Raw genomic sequence first — 27,943 nt, forward strand, 5'->3', positions numbered from 1 at the left:
AAATATCTCAGAAGATTATAGATTTTTTTCTTCCTCTTTCCAGTCTAGGGCAATAGTTTATTTTTACCCTGGGAAAAGAACTAATACTATTACAAAAAAAAAAAAAAAAGCAAATAAAAGTTCTATTATCAAAATTCTTAGAAATCATAGAATTAAGAATATGATTACAAATTACTTACTGAAAAAGCAATTTTAGAATACCTGTACTACATCTAAGCAATGGTAACTGAAAACAGCAAGGTGCAAAAGGATATATGTACCTTTTGTTTAAGAAAGAAGTGGAAGTGGAGAATTCTGAGCCAGATTAAAACCCTGTAAGGCCTCAGGCATTGAAAAATTATATCTAGTGCCTTAGTCCCAGCAATCAAACTAAAAACAATACAAAGTCATAAAAAGATATAAGGAAGGCCAAAAATGTTTTGCTTTTTCTAATGACCATTTTGGTACTTTTAAAAAACATTACTCAAAATGAAGATTTTAAAAATATGTATTATACATATTTATTTATATAAAAATCTATATTTATATAAATGTACTTATTTACATAAATATATTTACATATTACTTCTTTTTTCTGCCCCTGCTTGGCAGATGACAGAAACATGTGCGTAGACAGACTGCGTATTGGGTAATGCAGCCTGGGAGATGATTAGGAAATGGTCAATCCTACTTCTTTCTCTACAGTGTCCATATGCTGAAGAATTTACAGATCTGCCCAAGACAAATGTTCTTGGGGTTTTACACTAACGTAAGCCCATGGAAATCAAGCAGAAGAGAGGGGCAGTTCATACGTATCTGAAGAGAACCAGTTTATGAGTCTCATTCATGGCTATTCTTATTCTGTACCCATTTAGAGTCAAAGCACTTGGGCCACTGCTTATTTTCTTATTTGATATATTCCCTCACTTCCATGTCTGCCTGTCCATTAAGTAAATAGCACATGTTTCTCATATGCCAGTGTTTCTCAAATGGTTTCTATCAGAATCTCCTGGATGACTTGTTAAACTAGATTGTTGGGTACCACCCCTACAGGTTCTGATTCAATAGATGTGGGATGGAGCCAGAGAATTTACTTTTCTAACAAGTTTATAGGAGATCTTCTGGTTGCTGTTCCAGGCAGTACAATCTAATATGCCAATTTTCCACAGCCAAACAATTAGAAAATAATTGAGACAATAAATTAATTTTTAAATTCACTGAAGTAGACACAAGGAAAAATTTTGTAAATGTAGGATACGTTCATTATGAAGGGATAACCAGAGTAATTGGGGTGGGTGGTCTTGCTTTTGAATAAAATCTGAGATTATTGCCAACAAAAAAAAGAGAAAGAAGTGGAAAGAAAAACATATCTTTGTGTGTATATCATGTATTTGCTTATTTTATATGCAAAAAAACCAGGTATATAATATTCCCAGAAGAGTGGAATAGAGGCAGAGCCTGTAGTATTCTATCAGGCTAAGAAGACAGAGATTTAGACTTTGGGGCTGCCAAAGCATCCAAGGCTTGAAAGGACAAGATCCTGAAAAGGAGTAAACAGAAAAGTCTCAAAATCTATGTGTATTTCCCCTCAAGACATTTGCCAACTCCTAAAATGCACACATACGGAAACAAGCAAAAGCAGCTGTAAGAGGGTAAAGAGGTGACCAGAGAGATTAACACTCTCTTGCAGCTTGGGAGTCAAAGGTTGGAGTTCAAGGCCCTCTAAGACAGAAGGGCCCCAGTAAATATGCAGTCTTCCAGATGACACCCCCAAAGGGCTAGACTAGCAATGGGAAAACCAGAAAGAGACCATCGTTAACAAAGCCTGAAACCCAGCTCAACTCTATCCAGGTGATCTGCACATATTCTGACCGTCAAAAGCAAATTAAATCCTCTCTAAAGGAAAATAACACCATCCAAAGTCTCTATAACTTTTCATATACAATGTTGGGCATTCAATCAAAATTACCAGGTATACCAGACCGGACCAAATGAGCCCCTGACCCCCTCCCCCCACCCCAAAAAGGGAAAACAGACTATAGAATAGGCCCATAGATTATCCAGACATTGGAGTTTGCAAGCAAGGTCATTAAAATAACTATGATTGACACTGCTCATCTAGGAGAGGTGGAAAAAAGGCAAAGCATAGGGAAAGAATCAACGGCCAGAGGAACACTTACAATAACGTAGAAACAGATGTTCAGGGGTCCTTCAAACCCTCTGCAGAGATGCCAAGGGCCAGAGTCCCCTTTATAATTATAAAAGTTCAATTTATCAATCTTTTCCTTATGGTTATGAACACATTCTCTCCTTTACTACCTTCTAGAAACTTCATTCTACCTTTAACATTTAGGTTCACAATCCACAGGCCCTCTATAAAGAAAAACCAGCTAAAAATTCAGGAGCTCTTTGACAGGGACCCAAATACACTACTAATTTTATTTTAGCAAAACAGCAAGCCAGTGCACTACAATCATGCATTGAAGGAAAAAAAAAAAAGCCCCCTCCCCACCTCAAAAAAGATAAAACATTTCTAACCACCAAATAAACAGCAATACTGCAAATGTGAAGAGCATGTGAAGCTCCTCCTGTGGCTGAGAATGAAAGCTTAAAGGAAGAAAATCTGAAAAGACCAGACTTGGGCAGCGGTGGGAAACCCAACAGAAAAGCTGTATTATAAATGCCAACTTAGAAGATAAATCAGAGTTACAGAGCTTGTCATCACATTGAGAAACTGTTATCACATCCTCAATCCATTAGAGGTTTGCAGCAAAGACATTTCAACAGCTGATCTTCCTCTCCTGGATTTTCCATCCCCAGAACTTCCTCTCCAGGAGCTCTCTATTAAGAAAAGGATTGTGAATAAGTAGAAAAGGAAGCTACCAGAGATGGGAAGAAAGGAAAAGTATAGTTAATACAGCAAACAAAGAGAAAACTACCAACCCAGGGATGATCCAGGAGGTGTATCACCTAGCAATACCATGGGAGGAGAGGGTTTATTCTGTGAAATATGCAGAATATTCAGTCCGTTGACTTAAATGGAGAAGTCCAGTCTTGGCAGATATTAAACTCTTCTGGAGACTTAGTTTGTCCTGTTATAAACTAAATGGCTCTCTGTATTAACTTTTTCAAGTAATTATTTTCCTTTTCTCAATTTCAGGATTATAATTTATGAAAATATATAATGTGTAACAATTAACAACTAATACCATAGAAGATAAAAGATAAAGTTAAGTAACATGGGAGCCCAAGAGTTGCCTTGTCTTTGAAACATGCTTCCTACCATTTTATTATATACCTATGACTTATTTATGACACATCAGTTAAAAATCTTTTTAGGTACAACTAGTAACTGAACACTGTGGCATTGGCAATAGGATAGACAAACAGATAAGTGGAACAGAAAAGAGTCTAGAAACAGATGCATACATATAGACTTCTGGATTTGTGACAAAGGTGATGCTATGTATGGTACAAAGTCTTTGCAATAAATGGGTCTGGGTCAGTTAGAAATACGTATGGGAAAAAACAAACCTTGACTCTTATAAAAATCACTTACATATGGACTGTGGACCTAAATGTGAAAGGTAAAACAAAGTTTCTAGGAGGTAGTAAACAATAATACATTCACAACCATAAGGAAAAAGAGTGATAAATGGAGATTGAAGTTAAGACTGTCTTTTCATTAAATGACACCATTAAGAGAGTAAAAAGGTAAACCACGGAGAGATGTTTTTACAATACATGTAAAGAACTACTACAGATCAATAAGAAAAAGAAGAAAATCCAATTTTTTTTTTGAATGGGCAAAATAAGTGAAAAGGCACTTCACAGACAGCTATAAGCATTTGCTAAGGTGCTCAAAATCATCAGTCATCAAGAAAATGCACTGTACTCATTGTATTCACCAGAATGGCTAAACAAACAAAACAAAAAAGAAACCCTGATAATGAGTGGTGAATATAATGATGAAGATGTAGAGCAGTGGTAGGAATGAAATTTGATACAACCACTTTGGGAAACTGGTGGCTGTATCTACTATAGCTCTATACAGCTGTGATCCCTAAATTCCACTCCTAGATGTGTACATCCCACAAACTAGTAGGTATGTACACCAAGTGCTATGTTCAAGAATGCTCATAGCAGCCTTATTTTATAACAGCCCCAAACTTGAAATATTACAAATGTCCATCACCAGTAGAATGCATAAACTGAGGTAAATACATGCAATAGAATATTACACAACAATGTGAAAAAACAAACTACCAGCTACCTGCATAAGTTTGAGCAAAAAGAAGCCAAAAGTACACATGAATTCATTTCTATGTAGTTCAAACATAGGCAAGATGATTCTAAGGCATTACACTGAAAGCACAAGCAATAAAAGCCAAAATAAATAAATAAATAAATTGGACTTCATCCAAATTTAAAACCAAATTTAACACCATCAACAAAGTGAAAAGATTACCCATGGAACAGGGGAAAATACTTGCATATCATATATCTGATATATGATAAGGGATTTACACACAAATATTAAAAAAAAACTTATACGTCAACAAAAAAAAACATGATTGAAAAATAGGCAGAAAATTTGAAAATACATTTTTCCAAAGAAGATATGTAAATGGCCAATAAGGATATGGAAAGATACTCAACATCATTAGCCATTAGGAAAATGCAAATCAAAACCACAATGAGATACCACTTCGCACCCATTATCATGACTATAATCCAAAAGATAAAGATTAACAAGTGTTGGTGAGGATGTGGAGAAAACATGCCTTGCTGGTATGAATGTTAAATGACATATAATTGTTTTAGAAATCAGATGCATATGTCCTCAAAAAGTTAAACATATGACCCAGCAATTCCACTCCCAGGCTTATACCCAAAAGAAATGAAAACGTACAGATACACAATAACTTGTACACAAATGTTCAGAGCAGCATATTCACAATGGCCAAACAGTGGAAACAACTGAAGAAAAAGTAAAATGTAGCATTATACGCATAAAGTCCTTGATACATGCTAAAACGTGATGGACCCTGAAAACATTATGCTCAGCGCAAGTCACAACAGATCACATTTTGCATGACTGCATTCACATGAAATGTCCAGAAGGCAAGTCTATAGAGATAAAAAGTAAATTAGTAGCTGCCTAAGGCTGAGGGAGGGAGAATTGGGAATAACTGGGAGCGACTGCTAACAGGTATGGGACTTCTTTCTGGGGTGATGAAATTGTTCTAAAACTGTGATGGAGGCTGCACAACTATGCAAACATACTAAAAGCTATTAAATTGTACACTTCAAATGGCTGTGTGGTATGTAAGTTATATCTCAACAGAGCTATTAGAAAAAAAGGTAAGACTAAACCTCATGATGATATAAATCAGAATGATATACATCTGGGGTGAAAAAATGACTGCAAAGGGACACAAGGTGGGGTTCCCTGAGGGCAGGTAATGTTCTCTATCCTGTTCTGGGTAGTTGCAAAAATAAATTCACTTTGTAAAAATTCATTGAGGTATGCACATTATTATACCTATGAAAAAATTTCAACAACAAAAAACTTTAATATAACTTTAAATATCAAAAAATCTCAAAAAGCTAAATTAGGGATTATTTACCTCCATTTTAGAAATTAGGAACATAAGGAAATCTAGAGGCTAAAATGACTTGCTTATGGTCATAAGTTAATGACAGAATTAAAGCTTGGCTCCTATTTGTAAACAATGCATACCTAAACCCCTCCTACTTACTATTACTACTTTTATCACATTATCCTGTTTATCTCCTTCACAGCACTTCGAACTACATAAGATGATTTTTATTATCTGTTAATTTTATTACTCTGTCTTTCCTCAATAAACTGTAAGCTACATGAGAGTAGGAAACTTATCTGTTCAATACTATATCCCCAATACCTAGAACAATGCCTAGAGCAGTACTGGGTGTACTTATTAAGTACTAGGTGTTTAACAAGTATCCAGAATGAATGAAATCACTATACCCCCAACTCTTTCCTGTGGTTTGTCTTTGTGAAGGTGGAAATTCACTTTGATATTTGTTGCAATAGTGACTAAATGCAAGTTTGGCTGTATTGTATCTCAAATATAGTCACCAATATATCTTAAAGATGGTTAAAAGAATGATAAAGGAAGCTAAATAATTTAACAATGATGAATTATGGCAATGCAAAATGTCAGAATGGTTGTATTTAATGATTTATGACATTTCAAATAATGACTTCAATAAAATTTTTTTCAAGAAAATGACAATAATGAAGTATGGAAGTTTCTTTTCACAAAAACTTATGGGTTTATCTACTAAATATCATGATTGAGATATGACCAGAGTTACTGCATTTGAATGAGAATTTAGCATAAATTACAAGACAACCATGCAGAGTTTAGGACAGCCTGGAAAAGCTGTATTATTAGAAAAGCAAAACAAAACAAACTGGATGTCCTTTGCCTTAGGATGACTGATTTGAAACTGTCTTGACAGGCATGCTCTATATTCTTTCTTATGTTTTATCTTCCTTATATTTTTTGGTGCTTCTTTACTTGAGTACTTTTCTGTATGTAAATCATTAATATTTTTATTATACATCCTAAATAAATAAGATTGAAAGATTTAGTAAATAGCTATTCTCTAAGAAAATGTATTATGTAAATGAAAAAGTACTATCCTTCAATCTTCTCTTTAAAATCAGAGCACTATCATACATTTCTTTAAACTTTCCTTTTTTTAAAAAAAATTATTTTATTTATTTATTTTTGGCCGCATTGGGTCTTCGTTGCTACTCACGGGCTTTCTCTAGCTGCGTTGAGCGGGGGGCTACTCTTCGTTGCAGTGTGCGGGCTTCTCACTGCGGTGGCTTCTCTTGTTGCAGAGCACGGGCTCTAGGTACGTGGGCTTCAGTAGCTGCGGCACGCAGGCTCAGTAGTTGTGGCTCACGGGCTCTAGAGCACGGGCTCAGTAGTTGTGGTGCACGGGCTTAGTTGCTCCGTGGCATGCGGGATCTTCCTGGACCAGGGCTCGAACCCGTGTCCCCTGCACTGGCAGGCGGATTCTTAACCACTGCGCCACCAGGGAAGCCCTAAACTTTCCTTTTTTAAAAAACACACTTTAGTATACTCCAGATTTTTTTTTTTACACTATTCTTCCTCTAAGAGTATTGCTCGTACTCTTCACATGGTGCTTAGCACATGTTACCTCACTTTATTAATATTTTTAATGTATACATCTCATTTCTGTCAACTACACAGGCTTCACTCCCACGCATGCTATGTATCTGTCTTTCGAAAACACAGCACAAAGTAGGTGCATCACAAATGTCTGCTTTTTTAACTGATGAAAAAGCACCTAGAGTGGGAGAAACAGCATCAAGTTGGAATTCAGGAAACAAGTTCTACCCTTGTGTTATGGTCTGCAAATAAGTCTCTACTACCTCTGGGCTTTAAGCTAAATACTTTTAGGTCTTTTCTAGCTCTGAGAAATGAGGCTTCTAATGAGTCAGAATAAAATCCAGGGTTTTTTTTTCTATTTCTTCTCTTAGAAATATTATTTCCAATCATCTTGCAATTGGAATGATCAGTTTGTGGACTTATAACAGTCTTTGTGACTTCCTCCGCTAGCCACCCATCTGCAAGTTATTCTACCCACTGCTCAACAGCATCTCCCCACCACGGTAGGCTAATGTAAGGAATGAAAATAAACCTTAACTAAGATCATTAGCTATTTCCAACAGAAGTGAATGGCTGGTCCTACTAGTTGTCAGAAAAGCAGGTATTAATTTAATTTTATAAATAATGTAGATTTTCATGTTATCCCCTAGATCTTACTGCTTAGGAAGGAACATAACATCCTATTTTACTCAATATCTTTTTTCTTTTGTTCTCCCCACTATTTCTTGTTTGAAATTAGTATATTCTAGAGTTACTTTATATAAACCACACTCTCTAAATCCAATGTATCCTTTCTATATATACACTGTAGCATTTTGGTTACCTACTGCCTAGGTCATAGGTTCTTCCAAACATGTTACCGAAAACAAACAAACAAAACACTTCTACTATGTGTTGTGCATTATTTTTAATATACTGAAATTAAATTTAGAGACAGTTCCAGAAGAGTTTAAATAGTCAGAATAGCTTAAAATGCCTTTAATTACCTAGATGCCTTGAAGTTCTTACATATCCATAAAATGCTTTTGTTTAAGTACCAGAGAGTACTGAAAACGTGTTTTTGTTTATGGAACCCTGAATAGTGATAGGAATAAATTACTACATACAGGCATTCATAATATATAAGGGTACACATAAAAATATTTGAGTGCTTAAGTAAATGAAAGACAAAGAACATATGAGCCTTGTATAGTTGAATGTGCCTTAAACGTGTTTATGATGTAATTCCACCAAGTATTAAATTGGCAATTAAATGTAATTATTCTAGATAAGACAAATAAGATTTAACAGTAGTAAGAAATACTATTAGCTGATGACAGAGCAACAATTTTGAATCCAGTGTCAAAAAGAAACTTTTACCTTTCTGGGCTTTCAATGTCTGTTCTTCAATTTGCCTCAGACGTTCCATTAGCTCTTCCTTTTCACGTTCTATTCTTTCCTTTTCCTTTTCTGCTATTTCTCTTTTCTTCTTTTCATTCTCTAATTGCGCCCTTAAAAAGAATTACAATTGTGCTTTTACAAATTAATATATGCAAATATTCATATGAAGCCTAAGTACTAGCTGTGAATCAACTAAGAAACTACAGCATAAATATTTTAACAGTCCTCATTATACTCAGATTTGTTCAAAACTCATATAGTTAAGAATATAGGACTACACTGTTACATACACAATTGTGAGGTTGCAAAAAGTTTAGTCAATGACTGTTTAAAATGAACTCTTGACAGTAAATTACATGTCAGCACAAAAGGAGTTAACTGCACAGCTGCTATACCCAAGGACATGCCTTCTTTAGATTAGCAGGAGCCCTCCACTGGGGGAAGTAACAAAGGCTTGAAGGGAGTAAACAAGGCTGTTTCACTTTAAACAGCAAAATAACCTGGGAGGGCAACAATTTTCAACCGTTAACAATTAATTAATAGAAGTTTAATTTCTAAGGTAGTACCAACTTATGCTTAGATACAAGATGACAAACCAGTTTAATCTCCTTTGACAAATTCCTTAGAATGACAGTACATACCTAAATATAGCCAAATTCACTCATCAAACATCTACCAAGGGCCTACTGTGGGTCGGACTCTATGTTGAGGGCCAGAAGTATAATGATGAATAAGAGACCCTATGTTAATTATCAGATAATACTGTCTACTTTAATGGGAATAATTTTCTCTCGTTAAAAAAAAAATTGATTATGACTTCATCTGACACTTATGTGAATATACCTAAATATTTCTAAAAGACATTGCTGCCATTTGATGTCAATTCTGAATTTCAGGCCCAAACCATGTAGTTTCTCAACCTGCAGTCTCTGATAAGCTTACCAGCAAAGTTTTATTATCAATTCCTTACTCAATAAACCTAAACTTAAAAGTTCCTACAGCTCCTAGTACCTATACGCCTCCAACATGAAAAGAGAATCAACCCAGTTTTGGGATAAACAGGTACAGTTGTGGCAAGCTGGCAAGAGATAGACCCTTAAGTGTAAGGGTGACCATACCTCTCCAGCTGGTTTTAATAAATCCTCACAGCATTTAATAATCTAGGGCTTGGAGTTCATTCATGTGAGAGGAGCTCCACCTCTGTTCTAGAATTCCCTACAAGGTACTTTCTCAACAGCCAGGAGTCAGTAACTAAGCACCCCTCTGCCGCCAAGACTTGGACTCACTCTGCAGCACATTCACCTCTTTCTTCCTATCCTATTCAACCTGTAAGAGTATACACAGGTAAAGAGTTGGGAGCCCCCACCCCTCTAGAAGACAGGGGAGCTTGAGGTTTAAGGAAATGTTTGAGTTTCCCAACTTCCTTGAGCAAAGCAAAGGCCTGGTGGCCTCCGCAGAGGCTGCTGACCTTTCTGTATTCTTTAGAAAGCTGAAAAGGCAGGCTTGTCTGTGAAAGCAAGAGCACAGTACTTTTCAAGGAATTGCTAAGTATAGCCAAGAGCTACTTTTTTCCGTGCCAGGCTGCTACTCTAAGATGTTGAATAGCCTACTCCCAACATTCCCCAGCCTCTGCTCAATCAAATCCAGTGTTGCCACTGTTCTCCAAGACAGTTAGTTACCTTCCTCCCTCCCTCCCTGAGGCCCTGAGACACTTTATGAGGACTTACACCACAAAACAGATCTCAAGACCAAAGGCTGTAATAATATTCCATGAACTCCGAACCTTTCAGGTACAGCTCTGGCACACAGATGGCCCCTTCTGGAGATAGGCACTGGTGTTATTTAGCTTTTCCCTATTGATGTTTCATTTGTTCATCCTCAAGGACAGAGGTAAAGGAGATATGGAAGCAGGAAATAAGACAGAAGGTAACAAGCAAGTTGGGGGGAAAATTTAGTCTTTGTACTGAAAAAGGGAATAAATGTACAGCCGATATTTAACTTGACTATAATATTTAAAGCATTTTGCAAAGTTTACTCTGCTGCGCTCTTATGAGGCTTGTGTCTCGTATCTTTTTTTTTTTTTTTTGCGGTACACAGGCCTCTCACTGCTGTGGCCTCTCCTGTTGTGGAGCACAGGCTCTGGACGTGCAGGCTCAGTGGCCATGGCTCACGGGCCCAGCCACTCCGCGGCATGTGGGATCTTCCTGGACCAGGACATGAACCCACGTCCCCTGCATCGGCAGGCGGACTCTCAACCACTGCGCCACCAGGGAAGCCCGTGTCTCATATCTTAATAAGAATTCTCACCTGACTACAGCCATCACCAACTAACATCCCATTCAATTAATACAAATGCCTTTGGCTCTCCACATTTCTTAGTGATACCTAGTTTTTGCAGGCCTATCTTGTCTCCTTTATGAAATTGAAAAAGCTTGCTTCTCCCATAAACCTTGTTGGAGGAACAAACTGGTCCATTCACAGGCCACTAGGCATGCCGTGCATATCCTTATCTTTACACATTTGCTTAGGTTAGCTTCATCTTCTGAAAATATCTTACCCCTGTCTCTAACTCTCAAAATGAAGTCCCACTTTCCCCATGAAGCAAGCCTCTTGTGATTACTCTAAACCACAGATGTAAATATTTTTACTTAGAGTTTGGATTTGGAAACACTCATTTGACCAAGCTGTTCTATTTTAAGAAATAAATAACACACTAATAAACTATCAATTCTCTGTACTAATATGCCAAAAGTATTTTAAAATATATTACTTTTTAAAGACTATCAGATGGCCTCAATTACATTTTTCTTAAAGTGAAGATTAAAACATATTCAGACTAACTTCTCAAACTAACTTCTATTCAGACTATGTATTAATAATATTAAGAATTATTTACTGCTACTATTTATTAAAAACATCGGGTACTTTGCTAAATGTTTCTATACTGACACTAGTATTTCTCACAAAAACTCCTGAAAGTAGGACTATTATTTTCATAGTAAGGGCAAGAGAACAGTGGGTCAGAAGTTACTTTTTCAACTAGTGTCAGAAGAGAATTCACACCCAGATTTATTTAATTCCAAAGCCTGTATTCTTTGCATGACACCAGCTGAGTCCTAGTGATACAGGCAGCCAGCCATGGCACAGAATATCCCATAGCTAACCTACAACTGACATGTAGGTATCTGGCTCTAAACTGTAAACTCAATTCAATTTGGATGTAAATAACTTAAGAACACAGACTACAGGGACCAATAACCCATGGAAAATAAGATCATTTTCACTATAAGAAAAAAAGTTATCAGAGTTATGGGGAGAGAATATGGCCACATATGCCAACGTACTGTAGGGAAAGAGGCCTCTTGCTGCCCCTTCCCAGCTACTGTTCTTGCCCAAGAGATTCCAGCAGCACAGGCAGCATACCTCTGAGCATTCCCCCAAGTATGTCTGCTGGCTACTTTGTCATTGGGCTTGACCAAAATTGTTTCCACAAACACAGCTGTCATTTCTCTCTGACCTGTAAAGCAGGGAATAAATGAAGACTTGGAACGCCATTTCTGAAACACTGCCAATCCCTATGTGGCTAGACTAATAAAAAACATCCTCTAGGCATTCAAATGAATTAAACAATTACTGAATTCCTACTGTGTACAAAGCAGTCAATAAATGCTTGCTAATGAAATGCTGGAACCTTTCATGGAATCCAAGAAAGGAACCATGGGGTTGTTACTGTTTAAAAAAAAAAAAAAAAAAAGAAAGAAACTTAAAATCTTCCACTTTCATCTAGACCTTAGAGTAACTAAAATATAGCACCATCACCAAATGGTGTTTATTAATTACACTACACTCCTCTCTATGTGTGAGAAACAAAAGACAAATAGACAAATATATTTACGTTAAGAATGTAAATAATACATCAACATCATAGACAAGCAGATTGGTCAGGACATATTACGGCTTGATGAGTATGAGATATAATTTCTCATTTAACTCAGATAGGAGACCTTAGAGGGACGGGAAGGGAAGCAAGGAAGAAAGAGAGGGGGAGGGGGAGGGGGAGAGGGAGAGAGAGAACGAGAGAAAGAAAAAGTTTTGCCTTTGAGAGAGAGGGAAAGGCTATGCTGCATAAGAAAAGAGAGAACGTAAAGCCCAATACAGAACTATTTTAAAAAGTAGGTAAGACTAGAACTACAATGTGATTCTAAGCTACATGAGAGCAGTGAAAAATGATAGAGCCCAAAGTAACATTCCAACTTAGCATCTTTAATGGTGGGGTCAGGAATTACTGGAAAGTTTCATGCCTGTATAAAAAATGTTTTGTGAAGCAGTAAACTTCTCTAAGGCAGACAAATTGAGGGGAGCAATGTGAATTACTAAAATATCTGAAATACACAGAACATTTAAGAAAAAAATATATCTAATACAAACACTAAAAATATAGGTAGCAAAATTATATCTGGCAGAGGGCCAATTTAATTGCTGGATTCAAATCATGTTATTGTCAACATGACATATGTTTTAATATATATATGGTTAGGGGTCATCAGTTTTTTTTCTTTAGGACCTACTCTATTCTTAGATTATTGTGTTATTCTCCAAAGATTTCCTCAATAGAGGTTAACTTTAATTTGGTCTCTAAATTTTTTCAAATAAAGCATAAAGTCTAAATTAATATAGAATCAGATTTAGGAATTATGTTGCTGGACCCAGTAATGTGGTTCCAGGGTCGACAAGGAGTTTATTCAGTATTTTTACATTTCAAAAATCTCAATTTAATATATTTAACACCTTTTTCAAAAGTCTAAGTGAACCATGGTTAAAAATATCAGTGTCATTGGTAGGGAGTGCTATTGTTATTCAGCTCTGTATAGTAACTGTTCACTTCAGTTCTACAATGTCACTGACACTGTTTCAAAGCAAATACTCAGCACATTCTTACCCTGAAAAATTAAGACACACAAATCACAAGCAAAACAAACTTGAAAATTTCAAACTACTACATCCATACCAAAGTCTGTCAGTAAAAAGCAAGCACGATAAAAGAAAAGCACATCTATGGAGTCATGAAAAGCCATTTTCTCAGAAATATTTGTCAAAGATTTCTAACTTGAAAATTATACATACTCATTTTAAAAGAGGATAGTGATAATACATCCTGCCATTCAATTTTTTTTTTTAATTTTATTTATTTGGCTGTGCTGGGTGGTAGTTGCAGCACACAGGGTATTTCCTTGAAGTATGTGGGATCTAGTTCCCCAACCAAGGATCGAACCCTGGCCCCCTGCATTGGGAGCAGGGAGTCCCAACCACTGGACCACCAGGGAAGTCCCTGTCATTCAATTTTAATAACAATGAATCTAATGTAAAAATGTCAATTTAGAGTATGTCAAAGAAACTGATGAGGATTCTTAAATTTTAGATAACCTATTCCTATCAATTAAAAATGAAAGGCTATAAATTCCATACCTTTCCAACTGCTTCTGATGTTTCTCCTCCCTAGCCTGAGCCTTCATCTGTTGTACCTCAATAGTATCAGGCTTCCTTCTTCGCATGTATAGTTCATGGTTTCCCATGCATAAGGCCAAAATCCGCTTATTGATTCTCAGACGAGGTGCATAAAAAACAAAATCCTAAACATAAAGGAGCCCAAATTTAAAATCTTCATGAAGGACAGTCACTCTCACAATAATCTGTACTAAATTTCAACCTGTGCTATGACTTCTAATGTCATATTCCATATAGTTTAGAAATCATAAAATTTCTTCACTCCTCATGTATATGCCATACTTTCACATAACTGGTTTCTCACCTTTTCATTCCCTACCAGTTTTGTGGAGAAGCTAATGTTCTTACCATCTCAGTGCATTAAATGTCATTTATTCTTTTTTCTTCTCCAAAGAAACTATGAGCATCAGTTCCTTCACAGAGGAGGATTTTTTGTTTGTTTGCCTTTTGCCATTAATCTCAAAACTGGACCTTTGTTCAAGGCTGTTAAGCTTTTTAACCTAGAAATGTTCTCCATATCTTTGTCTTTCCAATAACTGAGTTAAAATACTGGAGTATACTTGACACTAGAAGAATCAAAAAATCTATTTAAATATAAATATTTCTTAAGTTCAAGGTTTCAAGTTATGAAAATGCAAAGTTCATAATGCAAAGCTCTATAAACAAGTTAATTTAGAGTAGGGCAACCTCTACTAATTCTAGCCACCAACATGTTTTTGTAAAATAGGAATGCTGATTGTTTTCAACAAACTCCTAATAAATATTACCTACCTTATAGTTAAATCTCGGTTAAAATAAAACTCTAGTAATTTACATGTTGTAAAAAGATTAAAACCTTGTATTCTTAATGTTAGTTCATCATTGGGAAAGTTAAACTATGAAAAGAGAATATTTCTCAGAAGCAATTCAATAAATGAACAATGCCATTCTTCAAGTGGTATCATAGCAAAGTGGCAGAAATTTGGAGTTAATACATAAAAGAATTTTACTTACAGGTGCCTTTTTGTCAATCGGCTTTATAACAAATTTTTTGTCATTAAATGAAATATTTCTGATTTCACTCCAGGGAAAACCAATTTTAGGTGTTAACCTTAAAAAATGAAAGCATCCCTTAAGATGAATGTATTCTCATTATAAAAAGAAACTGAACCATTCCAGTTAAGTCCAAAGCCCCCTTTGTCCATAATCCCCAATCCCAAACCCTCCCACCCAGAGCTAACCCCTCTTTCACATTCCCCATCTTATCTGTAGTCATAACTATAATAGGTACTCTTACAGAAACTCATTCAAAAATTTTCCAAAGGAAGAAAAAGAAGAAAAGATTTCATCCACAAAAATTACTCTTGAAGTCATTTTTGCTTTTCAATCAAAAATTTCAAAATTTTCTCTTCTGAATGATATAGCATTTTAACTTGCTTTGTAATATATGAAAAAATATACCAGAGTAAAATTAGTAAAATCCTCTCTTTCGGAGTTATTCTATTTGCTTAGGAATGTGTATTTTATTAGATACTTGTAAATAATGAAAATAAAATTCTGGAGCCAACTCAGAATAAAAAGAAACGTCTTAGGAGAAGGCATTACTGCCACAGACTTGGACACTTATGTGATATGGTAAATTAAAGAAAGGAATAAAGCAATTGTAGCTATCATTACTGAAAAGTGCTCTAAGAGCCTGACATATATATTCCTGGTCAATTTCAAGGTAAAATTACACTGTTCATTATGCATGATACAGGAAGAATATTCTACTTCACTGATGTCTAAAAATATTCAAAACAATTCCTATAAGATAAATGTTCAAAGAAAAGTGTTACAAAATACAATAAATTATACACCTATTGTCTCACTGCTCCTGATGTATACATGTTAATATCAATTTCAACCTACATGCCAGGCATAACATTTAAGGAATCACTCTTTATCTATGCAAGAACAAATTTTAATTAAGTTACTAGACATAACTCACAAGACATCAAGAAGTACACTTCAAATAAAAGTCAATCATTCTATTTAAAAAAAATACACTTGAGAACTCTGAAACTGCAAGATGTTGAGAAAACAGATATATGTTATCTGAGAGCCTATGTGGCACTAATGAATCTTTTAATTTGGGAGGGAAAAAAGCAGTTAAGAGTAATTTAGCCTAAAAAGAACTTTACAAACATAAGAGCAAAGCCATATAGAGCAATGAATAATGACTAGTTCACTATGCAACTAATTTACTTACTTGTCATCATGTTCATAAATATTCAGACCCAAAGCATCAACACCTAGCCACAATTCAGTTCCCTTTTTATTTTTTATTTCAAAATAGTTGACTCCATACATTTCTAGATCCTGTGCAATCTTCAGGTATTCCATCATAGAATCTTCCCTATTGAAATAAAGCTAATTTTAATATATATATAAGTAAAAGTAATACCAAACAAATTACAAAAACACTCTGGATTAAAATTTAGTGCTTTATATTTATTTATATAAGCCAAATAATCTGTTGGGGATAATCTGATGTTATAATAAATGTTATGGAAAAAAAACTTTAATTTGAGAAAAAATACTAAGAAAATAACCACCCAAATACCTTAGCATTCCTCTATGTTCTTCATGCCAGTTCTGTATTCTTTCTTCCCACTGTTCTTTTGTCAGTTTGTGTTGTTCCAAAACACTGCAAGGAAAAAAAAAATCTATGAAAATGCCTCTAAGATTCAAATATTCTTTTTAAAAGTCTAGAATCATTCAGTACCTTAACTGTGGTGGTCACACAAAGCTATACACGTGATAAAACTGCACAGAATTAACAAATATATACATACACACAAATGACTGCAGTAACACTGATGAAACCTGAATGGGGTCAGTGGATTGCATCAATGTCAACATCCTACTTGTGATACTGTACTAAAGTCATGCAAGATGTTACCATTACGGAAGGCTGGGAGAAGGATACTCAAGACCCAGACCTCACTACCGTTTTTTACCACTGTGTGTGAATCTACAACTATCTCAAAATAAAAAGATTCTATGATCCTGAAACTATTTTACATAATATATGCTTTTAAGATAGTTATGTGGCTAGTTTATGGGAATTCAAATGTTTGAAATGAGTAAAATATTGGGCCAAAAAAAGGGAAAATGACTTCCTCATGATTAATAAAAAAAAATTAGACAAGAACAGACTGAAAATCAGAATTCTTGGGTCTTAATTCTTCTATGACTCTATGTATTTACTTTCTTTGCTGCTAAATTTAATTTTGTTATTTTCTGTCAGTAATACTTTTATATAAGAAGTATACAAGTGAAAAGGCATTTTTTTCACCACCCCCTCAACACTTCAAATAATTTATTAGTCTCTTTTGTATCCTTCCAGTGTTTCTTCTGCAAATGTAAGCAAACACAAACATTCTCATTTTCAACGACTAATATTTTAACACCAGATGAGCAAATTCAGCATGCATATAATTTACCTGCTGTGTTCACTATCCCACTATGTATTTCTATTCTCCTTGGGAATTATGATGATAATTATCCACCTTTATTGATGAATACTCAGATCCTATTATACTGATAGCAAAAGCTGTGGTATTAAATTTTTTTTTTACTATGTAAAAATTTTAAGGTAAACCCACAGATTTCTTAGCAGCATAAAGGAATCTTGGGATATAATCTTCCCTTGGACAAGTTGCTCACTATTTAGAGTGAATTCCTTAATGGGGTCTCAGACAGACCATGATGTTTTTACTACACACCATTTTTAAGCTCTTGCTTTTGAGGAGATTTTTGTCTTCCTCTTTACAGCATTTAAGTTTCCACATTTTTCTTGTCTTTATACTCTCTCTTGCCATCTGGCCTCTGTGCTCACCAAGAGGCAAGCCTTGAGGGCATAATCAGTGCAGCCAATTGCAGATATTACAATGTTAACTAAATTTGAAGGTATGGATTAATTAAATTAAATGTCACTAAGATTTATGTTCTAGCTTTTTATATTCTGCATTTCAAATCTCATTCGTTTGCATTTTGTGTAATGTGCTTGTATTATTAATCTGTATGACTGGTTTGCAGGTATCCAAAAATTCCCACTTTGGAAAAGGATCTGAAAAAGAATGGATATATATATATGTATAACTGAACCACTATGCAGTACACCTGAAACTAACACAACATTATAAATCAACTATACCCCAATACAAAATAAAAATTAACTTTAAAAAAAGAGATAAAAACTAAAAAAAAAGGAAAAAAATCCCATTTTTTTTTCCTTCTGTCCAGGAAAAAGGAGGAGATCTTCACGGTAAGGCTAATCTGTCCCACCTGGCTTTAAATCTGTCTATTTGGGACTTTAAAAGACTTATTCCTCTATTTTCTCAGGATCTTCACTCCATCATTTATTGTCCCCTGCCTACATATATTACCAGATACAGGCATACCACAGAGATATTTTCGGTTCATTTCCAGACCACCACAAGAAAGCAAGTCACACAAATTTTTTGGTTTCCCAGTGCATATAGAGATTATGGTTATACTATACTGTAGTCTATTAAGTGTGCAATAGCATTACATCCATAGAGACAATGTACATACCTTAATTTAAAAATACTTTATTGCTAAAAAATGCTAACCACCATCTGAGGCTTCAGGGAGTCATAATCGTTTTGCTAGTGGAGGGTTTGAAATATTGCGAGAGCTACCAAATGTGACACAGAGACATGAAGTGAGCTAAAGCTGCTGGAAAAAATAGTGCTAAAAGACTTGCTTGATGCAGGGTTGCCATGAACCTTCAATTTGTAAAAAACACAATACCTAAAGCGCACAATAAAGCAAAGTACGAAAAAAGGAGGTATGCCTATATACTTATTTGTGTTAAGTGGGCAAAGATCACATCCATGTTGCTCACCACTTATGCCCAGTGCCAGAACAAAAGAGGCAAAAATCTGTAGAGTGAATAAAGGAATTAATTCTTTTCCATCTTTTAAAGAACATGTCTATAAACTCATGCTTCCCTCCTTTAGTATTTTTCTTTGTCACAGCCAAATTTCTTTCATAAACTGTTCATATTCACCATCCTTCATTTCCATACCTCACATCACCACCCCCAGTCCACCACAATCTGGCTTCAACTCCCAACAATCTGCTGAAACTGCTCTTATACTAGGGATATTTCAAACTCAATAGGTTCAAAACTGAAATCTTCCTCCTCTGAAATGTGTTCCTTCTCCTCTTACCTTGAAAAGGTATTACAAACCACCCAAATGCCCAAGTCAGAAACCTGGTACACAAAAACTTATGTATATCTAGCTCTTTCTAAACGAGAGGGATACTATCTGGTGCAGCTGATTATTCCTATCAGCAGACTACTAAACTCTACTGTGGGAGAACAGATTGCTTACCTGGGTTTTTCAATACAAGAATTATAAACATCCAACAAAATCATCAAATTATTGTGTTTGATTTAGGTTCACCAAATAAGCTGATTACTAATTTTCCCCCAGATACTTAGTGATAAAAGTTTGTTATATACTATGCATGGAATAAATCAACGACTGAAGGTATCTTCTCCATTCTAAACCAAAAACTTACTATTCTAACTTTATAAGTCTCTTTTAAACTTAGATAGCTTGAATTAGTCCTCCTCAGACGAACAACTTGAAGGACACCTGACTGGACCCTCAAAGTTAAAGACCAAATCTTTTTTTTTTTTTTTTGCTGTACGCGGGCCTCTCACTGTTGTGGCCTCTCCTGTTGTGGAGCACAGGCTCCGGATGAGCAGGCCCAGCGGCCATGGCTCACGGGCCCAGCTGCTCCGCAGCATGTGGGATCTTCCTGGACCGGGGCACGAACCCATGTACCCTGCATCGGCAGGCGGACTCTCAACCACTGCGCCACCAGGGAAGCCCTAAAGACCAAATCTTGAACAGCATGTGCTATCTTCCTTCTTCTAAATAGAATGGGTTACAGCACATATGCATGTAAAAGAAGTTAAATTAATTGTGTTTACGTGATTCCAGTATCAAAAAATATTTTTTTAATCACGACTATTAAATGTAAGCCAATTACTTCATCTGGTACTCACCCAAACAGCAATCTGATCTAACACTGAAAGAACAACTATGTTATACTTGTTCAGATAAAACATGACTATTTTATGAACAATTAACAATTTTAAGGGTAATTTTGATTATATAACAGTTACCTTATGTTCTGATTTAAAAGCTAATCTGCTGGCATTTTACTATATATAAATTATACCTCAATTAAAATAAAAACTTTTAACTGAAATGAAATTCTACTGTACCAGTAATCAGTTACTCAATTTAGTGCTTAAAAAATCTGAGAAAAGGAATTTTGGGCTGGAATAATCATCAAAAACAAACAGAGACTAGTAAGTATCTCATATTCCTGATTCTTTCAGTGAACAACATGCATTATTTTACCTTATAAGATAACTATTATTGTTGTAATATTAAAGAGCAGAACAGTATAACATTTAATAATCAATTATTAAAGCTATTGTACTTAAGAGTACCTATAAAGCATATAACAACAGAATATAATTTATTAGCCAAAGATAATCGTTAATGCTTACAACCAAAGGAAATTAATTAAAAGTAGACAAAGTAGTTTTGTCTTCCTTCATATTTAGTACCTATGAAAAAGAAATTATACCTAAGGGCTTAAATACTATGAGGAAGTGATAGAGAACTGAAATTTTAGGTTAATATACAGTTTTGCCTTTAAATAGAAATTTTGAAATTCAGGAATCTGAGCTAAGAATTGTAATAACTTCTCTGGATTCTAAAGAAAAATCCCCAAGTACATTCTAATATCAGGGTCATGTACACTACTATAATTCAGAACTGAGATATTTAAAAGTAACATTTGATGTACTTTCTAGATTTTATAAATAATACTACCAACTAACACTTGTATTCACAATTAAAATTGTAAAGCATACAGTTCATGAACTGTAATCAAAAACAGTAAGGTTGACAGAGCACAACTGTTATCCCCAGTTTGCAGATTCAGACACTGAGGCTTAGAGAGTTTAAGTTATGTACTAAGGCCACAAAATTAGCAAAGGGTAGAATTAGCATTCAAAATCTAGGTCTTCTGCTAATGATGTTTTCCATGTTTTCCATGCCATGCTACTTTAAAATAACTGTTATATTGAAACCGAGTCCCCCTAAACCAAGTTCTCTTACTGCGTTTTTCATTAATCTCTCTATCCAAAACTTTATTCCCTTTCCTTGTCCCCTCTGACCTCAATCCTGTGCTAAGTAAACACTAATCAACCAAGTCAGATGACTAAAGTTGCTAATGTCCTACTGTCGCTAACATTGTTAATGTACTAAAGTTGCTATTATAGATATCATCATTAGGGTACAAACTCAGGTTGTTTCTCCAGGGCAAGATGAGCTAACAGACCCTCAAGCCACAGACCACTGGTCAGAGAATCTTAAACCACAGACTTCTGACTCCCAAACTGTCACAAGACAATGATTAATTCTAGCCTCTTTGTTCTTCCCCTTTAAAAAGCCCCTAACTCAAAGACCAAGTGGCAGTGGATCTGAGGCTTGTCTCCCACTCCCTTGCTTGGTACCCTGCAATAAATGTTACACTTTCCTTCACCACAACCAGGTGTCAGTAGACTGGCTTTCCTGCCTGGTCTGGTGAGCAGACCCGAGTTCAGCAGAGACAGCAGTATGCTGCAGATGAGAACAGAGCCCTAGACTAGGAGTCTGAAAACCGAGTTTTAAAAGTCTTTTGAAAAGTTAGAAACTTAACTTTAATTCTGCGGAGGAAATATAGCCTGGCACTTACTATTTTCAAAAGCATTTATTAAGCAACTATCTACCTGTGTGAGAATTTTTACTAATGAGCAACAATAGTCATGTCTTCCTCAAGCCCAAATTATCACTGCCTCCATTTATTGCTTATCTTGTGGGAATGAGAAGAGGCAGAAACTTTAAGTAATTACAGAGTATATAAATCTATGTAGCTTCTGGGTCATAACTTTTAAAACTATACACTCTGATCCAGCTGGCAACTTAAAAATCTAAAACAAACAACAACAACAAAAAACACAACCATTTACAAACTTCTAAAATATGATTTTTCAGAGACTATAACATAAAAGCACGTTTCACTTACCGCTGGGGTAGGAGTCTATCATTAGCCAGGTAGCCTGGCTTATGAATCTCTTTATTAAAATCTCCATACTTGGCTTGGACAGCATAGGAAGCCAAAAGAACTGCAGTTTCTGGTGGACAATATATCTCATCATTTAAGATAGCTTCTTTAACTTGCAAGAAGAAAAGTCTCTGGGTTATTTCTTGAATTAATTCTTCAGAAACATCTTCAGGAAAGAATTTAGCTCTAAATTTGAACTGCAAAGGATTCTCTTTTTTAACATCTTGCTGTGTCACCTGAAACAGTAATTTCAAGTACTGTCAAAAATATTAAGTTCACAATAACTGACCACAGTCACATAAACTTCTCTTTGGAACAAAGTAGGATGTAAAACGTAAGTATGATTCTAAATCTATTAAGATTCTAAACCCGTAAAAAATGTATGTGTGAAAAAGATTCTATGCTCATGAATGCGACCGGTAGTTCACAGATCCTAACTAATAACTAAATTGAAATTTCTCTTGAGAAGCTTATCCTTAAGATGTTTAAATTAAGGTCAAAGTACTAAGTAACACCTCATAGTATTTTTTACTTCTGAGTTTTCAAATAGCAAAAATGAACATTTCTGTTTTCGAAGATGGTAAGTTGATGGTACCTTACTAAATTAAAAGACATGATACCTCTAATGATTCACAGAGATAACTGTAAAAAGAAGCTTGAACTCCGTCAGACTCTGAGCTTTTCTGGCACAAATTCATGACCATGATAACTTCAAAGAACCTTAATTATTAGCTGGATGTTATCATACATGCTTTACCTTTTTATTTAGTTTAAGCCATGTAGAATAGCCCTTGCTGTCCACATACTGCAGCCCAAAAAACCAGACTTCACGCAAACCAACCGTTTTCACCACCTTAAAAAAAAAAAAAAAGCCAATTTCAGTTCAACACTCACATTATAACTGGATGGCACTATACTTCAAAAGAAGAACAAAACTACACAGAAATTATAGGTTTATTCTTTTGCTACAGAAAAGATCTTTCCTAAACTTAACATAGTGATTAAAGGAACGTTTCTGAAAATTTAAATTCAGGTTTTGTTTATTAAATTTTGTAGTGTCATTTCAATCTTATTTGATCCACTTTTTTGTATGTCCTTTTCCTTCTCATCTCCCATCATGACCCAAACATAAAAAGAAGAATCTGGGGAACAGACACAGAGCTGTCATAATCCCACTTTTCCTATTTCAGTTTAGCACCCCACCCCCAAAACTATACTATTAGGTAGCCCAGACAATAGTATCATTTTGGTGATAAGAGTCTCTGAGGACATGTAAATGCCACGCCTCAGGGTATCCAGCTGCTGATTTCACCCCCATTCCTACTTCCCTTCATTCACCATCATATATTCTATGTTCTACCCTCACTGAGCAAAAAACCATCCTTGGAACATGCCATAAATTTTACATTTCTACACCTTTGGTCGTGTTTCTTCCCCTGTCTAGAAAGTTTCTTCTGTACTTTTACCACGTGTTAAATAATGTATTCCTCAAGGCCCAGCTCAACTAACATGCTTCCGTGAATGAAGCTTTCCTATCATCTAGATAAAATTAATCACTTGATCATTGATAATCCCATAGTACTTTACCTATACTGCTATTTGAACATTTATTTTATCATAATTAACTATTCTTAGTAGAGTGTCTATTTACCCTCCTTGACTGTTTAAAACTAAGAGCAGAGATTTACTGCCTTATTCATCTTAATATCCATGTCATCTCCAAGAATGATTAGCCTGTGGTAGGTACTCAGCAGTATTAGGGTAAATAAAGTGGTAAACTAGGATTATTAATCTACACCTAGGATGAGGCCAACAAAAATATATTTTTAATTCTATATTTAAAATAAAATGAGGGAGGTGAGAGTTTAAGATTTTAAAAGCTTTACAAAAAGATTCAACATTAGTTCTTAAGTAATAAACATTCTTGGTTTAAAATAAACAATAAATATTTCTTTTTACTTTTTTTGGCTTTAAAAACCTTTTTATTATTGAAAACTTCAAACATATACAAATAAACAGTTAGAATAGTACAATAGTGTAAATGTACTCATCAGTCAGCTTTAATAGATAGAAACTCATGGCCAGTTTTGCTTCATCTACAGCACCTCTCCCCTCTCAGATTGTTTTGAAGCATATCCCAGATACACCATTTTACTTGTAAATACTTTACTTTAAAATTCTTAAACATAAGGAGTCTTATAAAAACAAAAATAAAACATTACAATACCATTATCACACCAGAAAGACTTAACAGTTCCCTAATATGTTGAAATTTCTGTGGCTATTTTTAAAATATATATATTTTTTTACAGTTAATTTATTCCACTTAGGATCTGAATGAGATTTACAAATTGCATTTGTTTATCATTTTAAGTCATTTTTTAAAATTGTTTTATGTTGTAGTAAATTTGTATTATAACAATTTAAAACCATGTTTTGTTCATTCATACCCTCAGAGAGTTGTAGAATCTTTCATTTTTTAAACCATAGTTAAAATACCATTATTCACACCTAAAAAAATTAGCAGTTATTTCTTGCTATCAAATATCTAGACAAGTTTTTCTTGTGAATTTTTCTTAATAGTTGGCTTCTTGAGCCACAATCCAAACTCCACACTTTTTATTTGATTGGTGTATCTTTTTTTTTTTTTCGGTAGGCAGGCCTCTCACTGTTGTGGCCTCTCCCGTTGCGGAGCATAGGCTCCGGACATGCAGGCTCAGCGGCCATGGCTCACAGGCCCAGCCACTCCGTGGCATGTGGGATCTTCTCAGACCGTGGCACGAACCCGTGTCCCCTGCATCGGCAGGCGGACTCTCAACCACTGCGCCACCAGGGAAGCCACGGTATATCTCTCTTAATGTTAACTCTTTCTTACAGTTTTCTCTTTAGTTTTTTCCCTTTCTCATTTCTGTATTTATTTTTTCACATCTTTATTGGAGTATAAATGCTTTACAATGTTGTCTTAGTTTCTGTTGTACAACAAAGTGAATCAGCTATATGTATACATATATCCCCATATCCTCTCCCTCTTGAGCCTCCCTCACACACTCCCTATCCCACCCCTCTAGGTCGTCACAAGGCATCGAGTTGATCTTGTGCTATGCGGCAGCTTCCCACTAGCCATCCATTTTACATCATGTAGCATATATATGTCAGTGCTACTCTCTCATCTCATCCCAGCTTCCCCCCACCAACCCCCGCCGTGCCCTGAAGTCCATTTTCTACGTCTGCGTCTTTATTCCTGACCTGCTACGAGGTTCATCAGTACCGCTTTTTAAAATTCCATATATATGTGTTAGCATACGGTATTTGTTTTTCTCTTTCTGACTTACTTCACTTTGTAAGACAGACTCGAGGTCCATCCACCTCACGACAAAGAACTCAATTTCGTTCTTTTTATGGCTGAGTAATATTCCATTTTTTTTATGTGCCACATCTTCTTTATCCATCCATCTGTTGATGGACATTTAGGTTGCTTCATGTCCTGGCTATTGTAAACAGTGCTGCAATGAACATTGTGGTACACGACTCTTTTCGAATTTTGGTTTTCTCAGCGTATATGACCAGTAGTGGGATTGCTGAGTCATAGAGTAGCTCTATTTTTAGTATTTAAAGGAATGTCCATACTGTTCTCCATAGTGGCTGTATCAATTTACTTTCCCACCAACAGGGCAGGAGGGTTCCCTTTTCTCCACACCCTCTCCAGCATTTACTGTTTCTACATTTTTTGATGATGGCCATTCTGACTGGTGTGAGGTGATACATCATTGTGGTTTTGATTTGCATTTCTCTAGTGATAAGTGATGTTGAGCATCTTTTCATGTATTTGTTGGCCATTTGCATGTCTTCTATGGAGAAATGTCTATTAAGGTCTTTTGCCCATTTTTTGATTGTGTTGTTTGTTTTCATGACATTGAGCTGCATGAGCACCTTCTATATTTTAGAGATCAATCCTTTGTCAGTTGCTTCATTTGCAAATATTTTTTCCCATTCTGAGGGTTGTCTTTAAGTCTTGTTTATGGTTTACTTTGCTGTGCAGAAGCTTTTAAGTTTCATTAGGTCCCATTTTTATTTTTGTTTTTATTTCGCTTACTCTAGGAGGTGGGTAAAAAAGAATCTTGCTGTGATTTACGTCATACAGTGTTCTGCCTATATTTTCCTCTAAGAGTTTTACAGTGTTTGGCCTTACATTTAGGTCTTTAATCCATTTTGAGTTAATTTAGTGTGTTCTAACTTCATTCTTTTACATGCAGCTGTCCATTTTTCCCAGCACCACTTATTGAAGAGGCTGTCTTTTCTCCATTGTATATTCTTGTCTCCTTTATCAAAGATAAGGTGACCATATGTGTGTGGGTTTATCTCTGGGCTATCTATCCTGTTCCATTAATCTATATTTCTGTTTTTGTGCTGGTACCATACTGTCTTGATTACTGTAGCTTTGTAGTATAGCTTGAAGTCAGGGAGCCTGATTCCTCCAGCTCCTTTTTTCTTTATCGACATCGCTTTGGCTATTTGGGGTCGTTTGTGTTTCCACACGAAATGTAAAATTTTTGTTCTAATTCTGTGAAAAATGCCATTGGTAATTTGGTAGGGATTGCACTGAATCTGTAGACTGCTTTGGGTACTATAGTCATTTTCAATCCAGAAGCATGGTATATCTCTCCATCTGTTTACGTTATCTTTGTTTTCTTTCATCAGTGTTTTAACAGTTTTCTGAGTACAGGTCTTTTGCCTCCTTAGGTAGGTTTATTCCTAGGTATTTTATTCTTTTTGTTGCGATGGTAAATGGGATTGTTTCCTTAATTTCTCTTTCTGATCTTTCGTTGTTGGTGCATAGGAATGCAAGAGATTTCTGTGCATTAATTTTGTACCCTGCAACTTTACCAAATTCACTGATTAGTTCTAGCAGTTTTCTGGTGGCACCTTTAGGGTTTTCTATGTATAGTATCATGTCATTGGCAAACAGTGACAGTTTTACTTTTTCTTTTCCAATTTGGATTCCTCTTATTTCTTTTTCTTCTCTGACTGCCATGGCTAGGAATTCCAATACTATGTTAAATAACAGTGTTGAGAGTGGACATCCTTGTCTTGTTCCTGACCTTAGAGGAAATGCTTTGTTTTTCACCACTGAGAATGATGTTTGCTGTGGGTTTGTCATATATGGCTTTTATTATGCTGAGGTAGGTTCCCTCTATGCCCACTTTCTGGAGAGTTTTTATCATTAAATGGGTGTTGAATTTTGTCAAAAGCTTTTTCTGCCTCTAGTGATACGATCATATGGTTTTTATTCTTTAATTTGTTAATATAGTGTATCACATTGATTTTTTTGCCTATACTGAAGAATCCTTGCATCCCTGGGATAAATCCCACTTGATCATGATGTATGATCCTTTTAATGTGTTGTTGGATTCTGTTTGCTAGTATTTTGTTGAGGATTCTTGTGTCTATGTTCATCAGTGATATTGGTCTATAATTTTCTCTTCTGTGATATATTTGTCTGGTTTTGGTATCAGGGCGATGGTGGCCTCATAGAGCGAGTTTGGGAGTGTTCCTCCCTCTGCAATTTTTTGGAAGAGTTTGAAAAGCATAGGTGTTAACTCTTCTCTAAATGTCTGATAGAATTCACCTGTGAAGCCATCTGGTCCTGGACTTTTGTTTGTTGGAAGATTTTTAATTACAGCTTCAACTTCATTACCTGT

General features: G+C 35.5%; 1 protein-coding gene across 5 annotated transcripts in view; it reads right to left on the bottom strand.

Moving 5' to 3' along the window:
• RDX (radixin) overlaps positions 1-27,943 on the bottom strand; it is a 102,385-nt gene that overhangs the window by 39,309 nt on the left and 35,133 nt on the right. For all 5 annotated transcript variants that reach the window (XM_060160349.1, XM_060160346.1, XM_060160347.1 and 2 more), the window contains exons 4-10: positions 23,002-23,097; positions 22,206-22,480; positions 16,642-16,725; positions 16,288-16,434; positions 15,051-15,147; positions 14,019-14,182; positions 8,532-8,662 (exon numbers count right to left, since the gene is read on the bottom strand). In XM_060160349.1, coding sequence (XP_060016332.1) covers positions 8,532-8,662; positions 14,019-14,182; positions 15,051-15,147; positions 16,288-16,434; positions 16,642-16,725; positions 22,206-22,480; positions 23,002-23,097 — 994 coding nt within the window. The remainder of the gene's footprint in view (positions 1-8,531; positions 8,663-14,018; positions 14,183-15,050; positions 15,148-16,287; positions 16,435-16,641; positions 16,726-22,205; positions 22,481-23,001; positions 23,098-27,943) is intronic.

Source organism: Lagenorhynchus albirostris, chromosome 9 (assembly GCF_949774975.1).
Source record: "Lagenorhynchus albirostris chromosome 9, mLagAlb1.1, whole genome shotgun sequence".
Lineage (NCBI taxonomy): Eukaryota > Metazoa > Chordata > Mammalia > Artiodactyla > Delphinidae > Lagenorhynchus > Lagenorhynchus albirostris.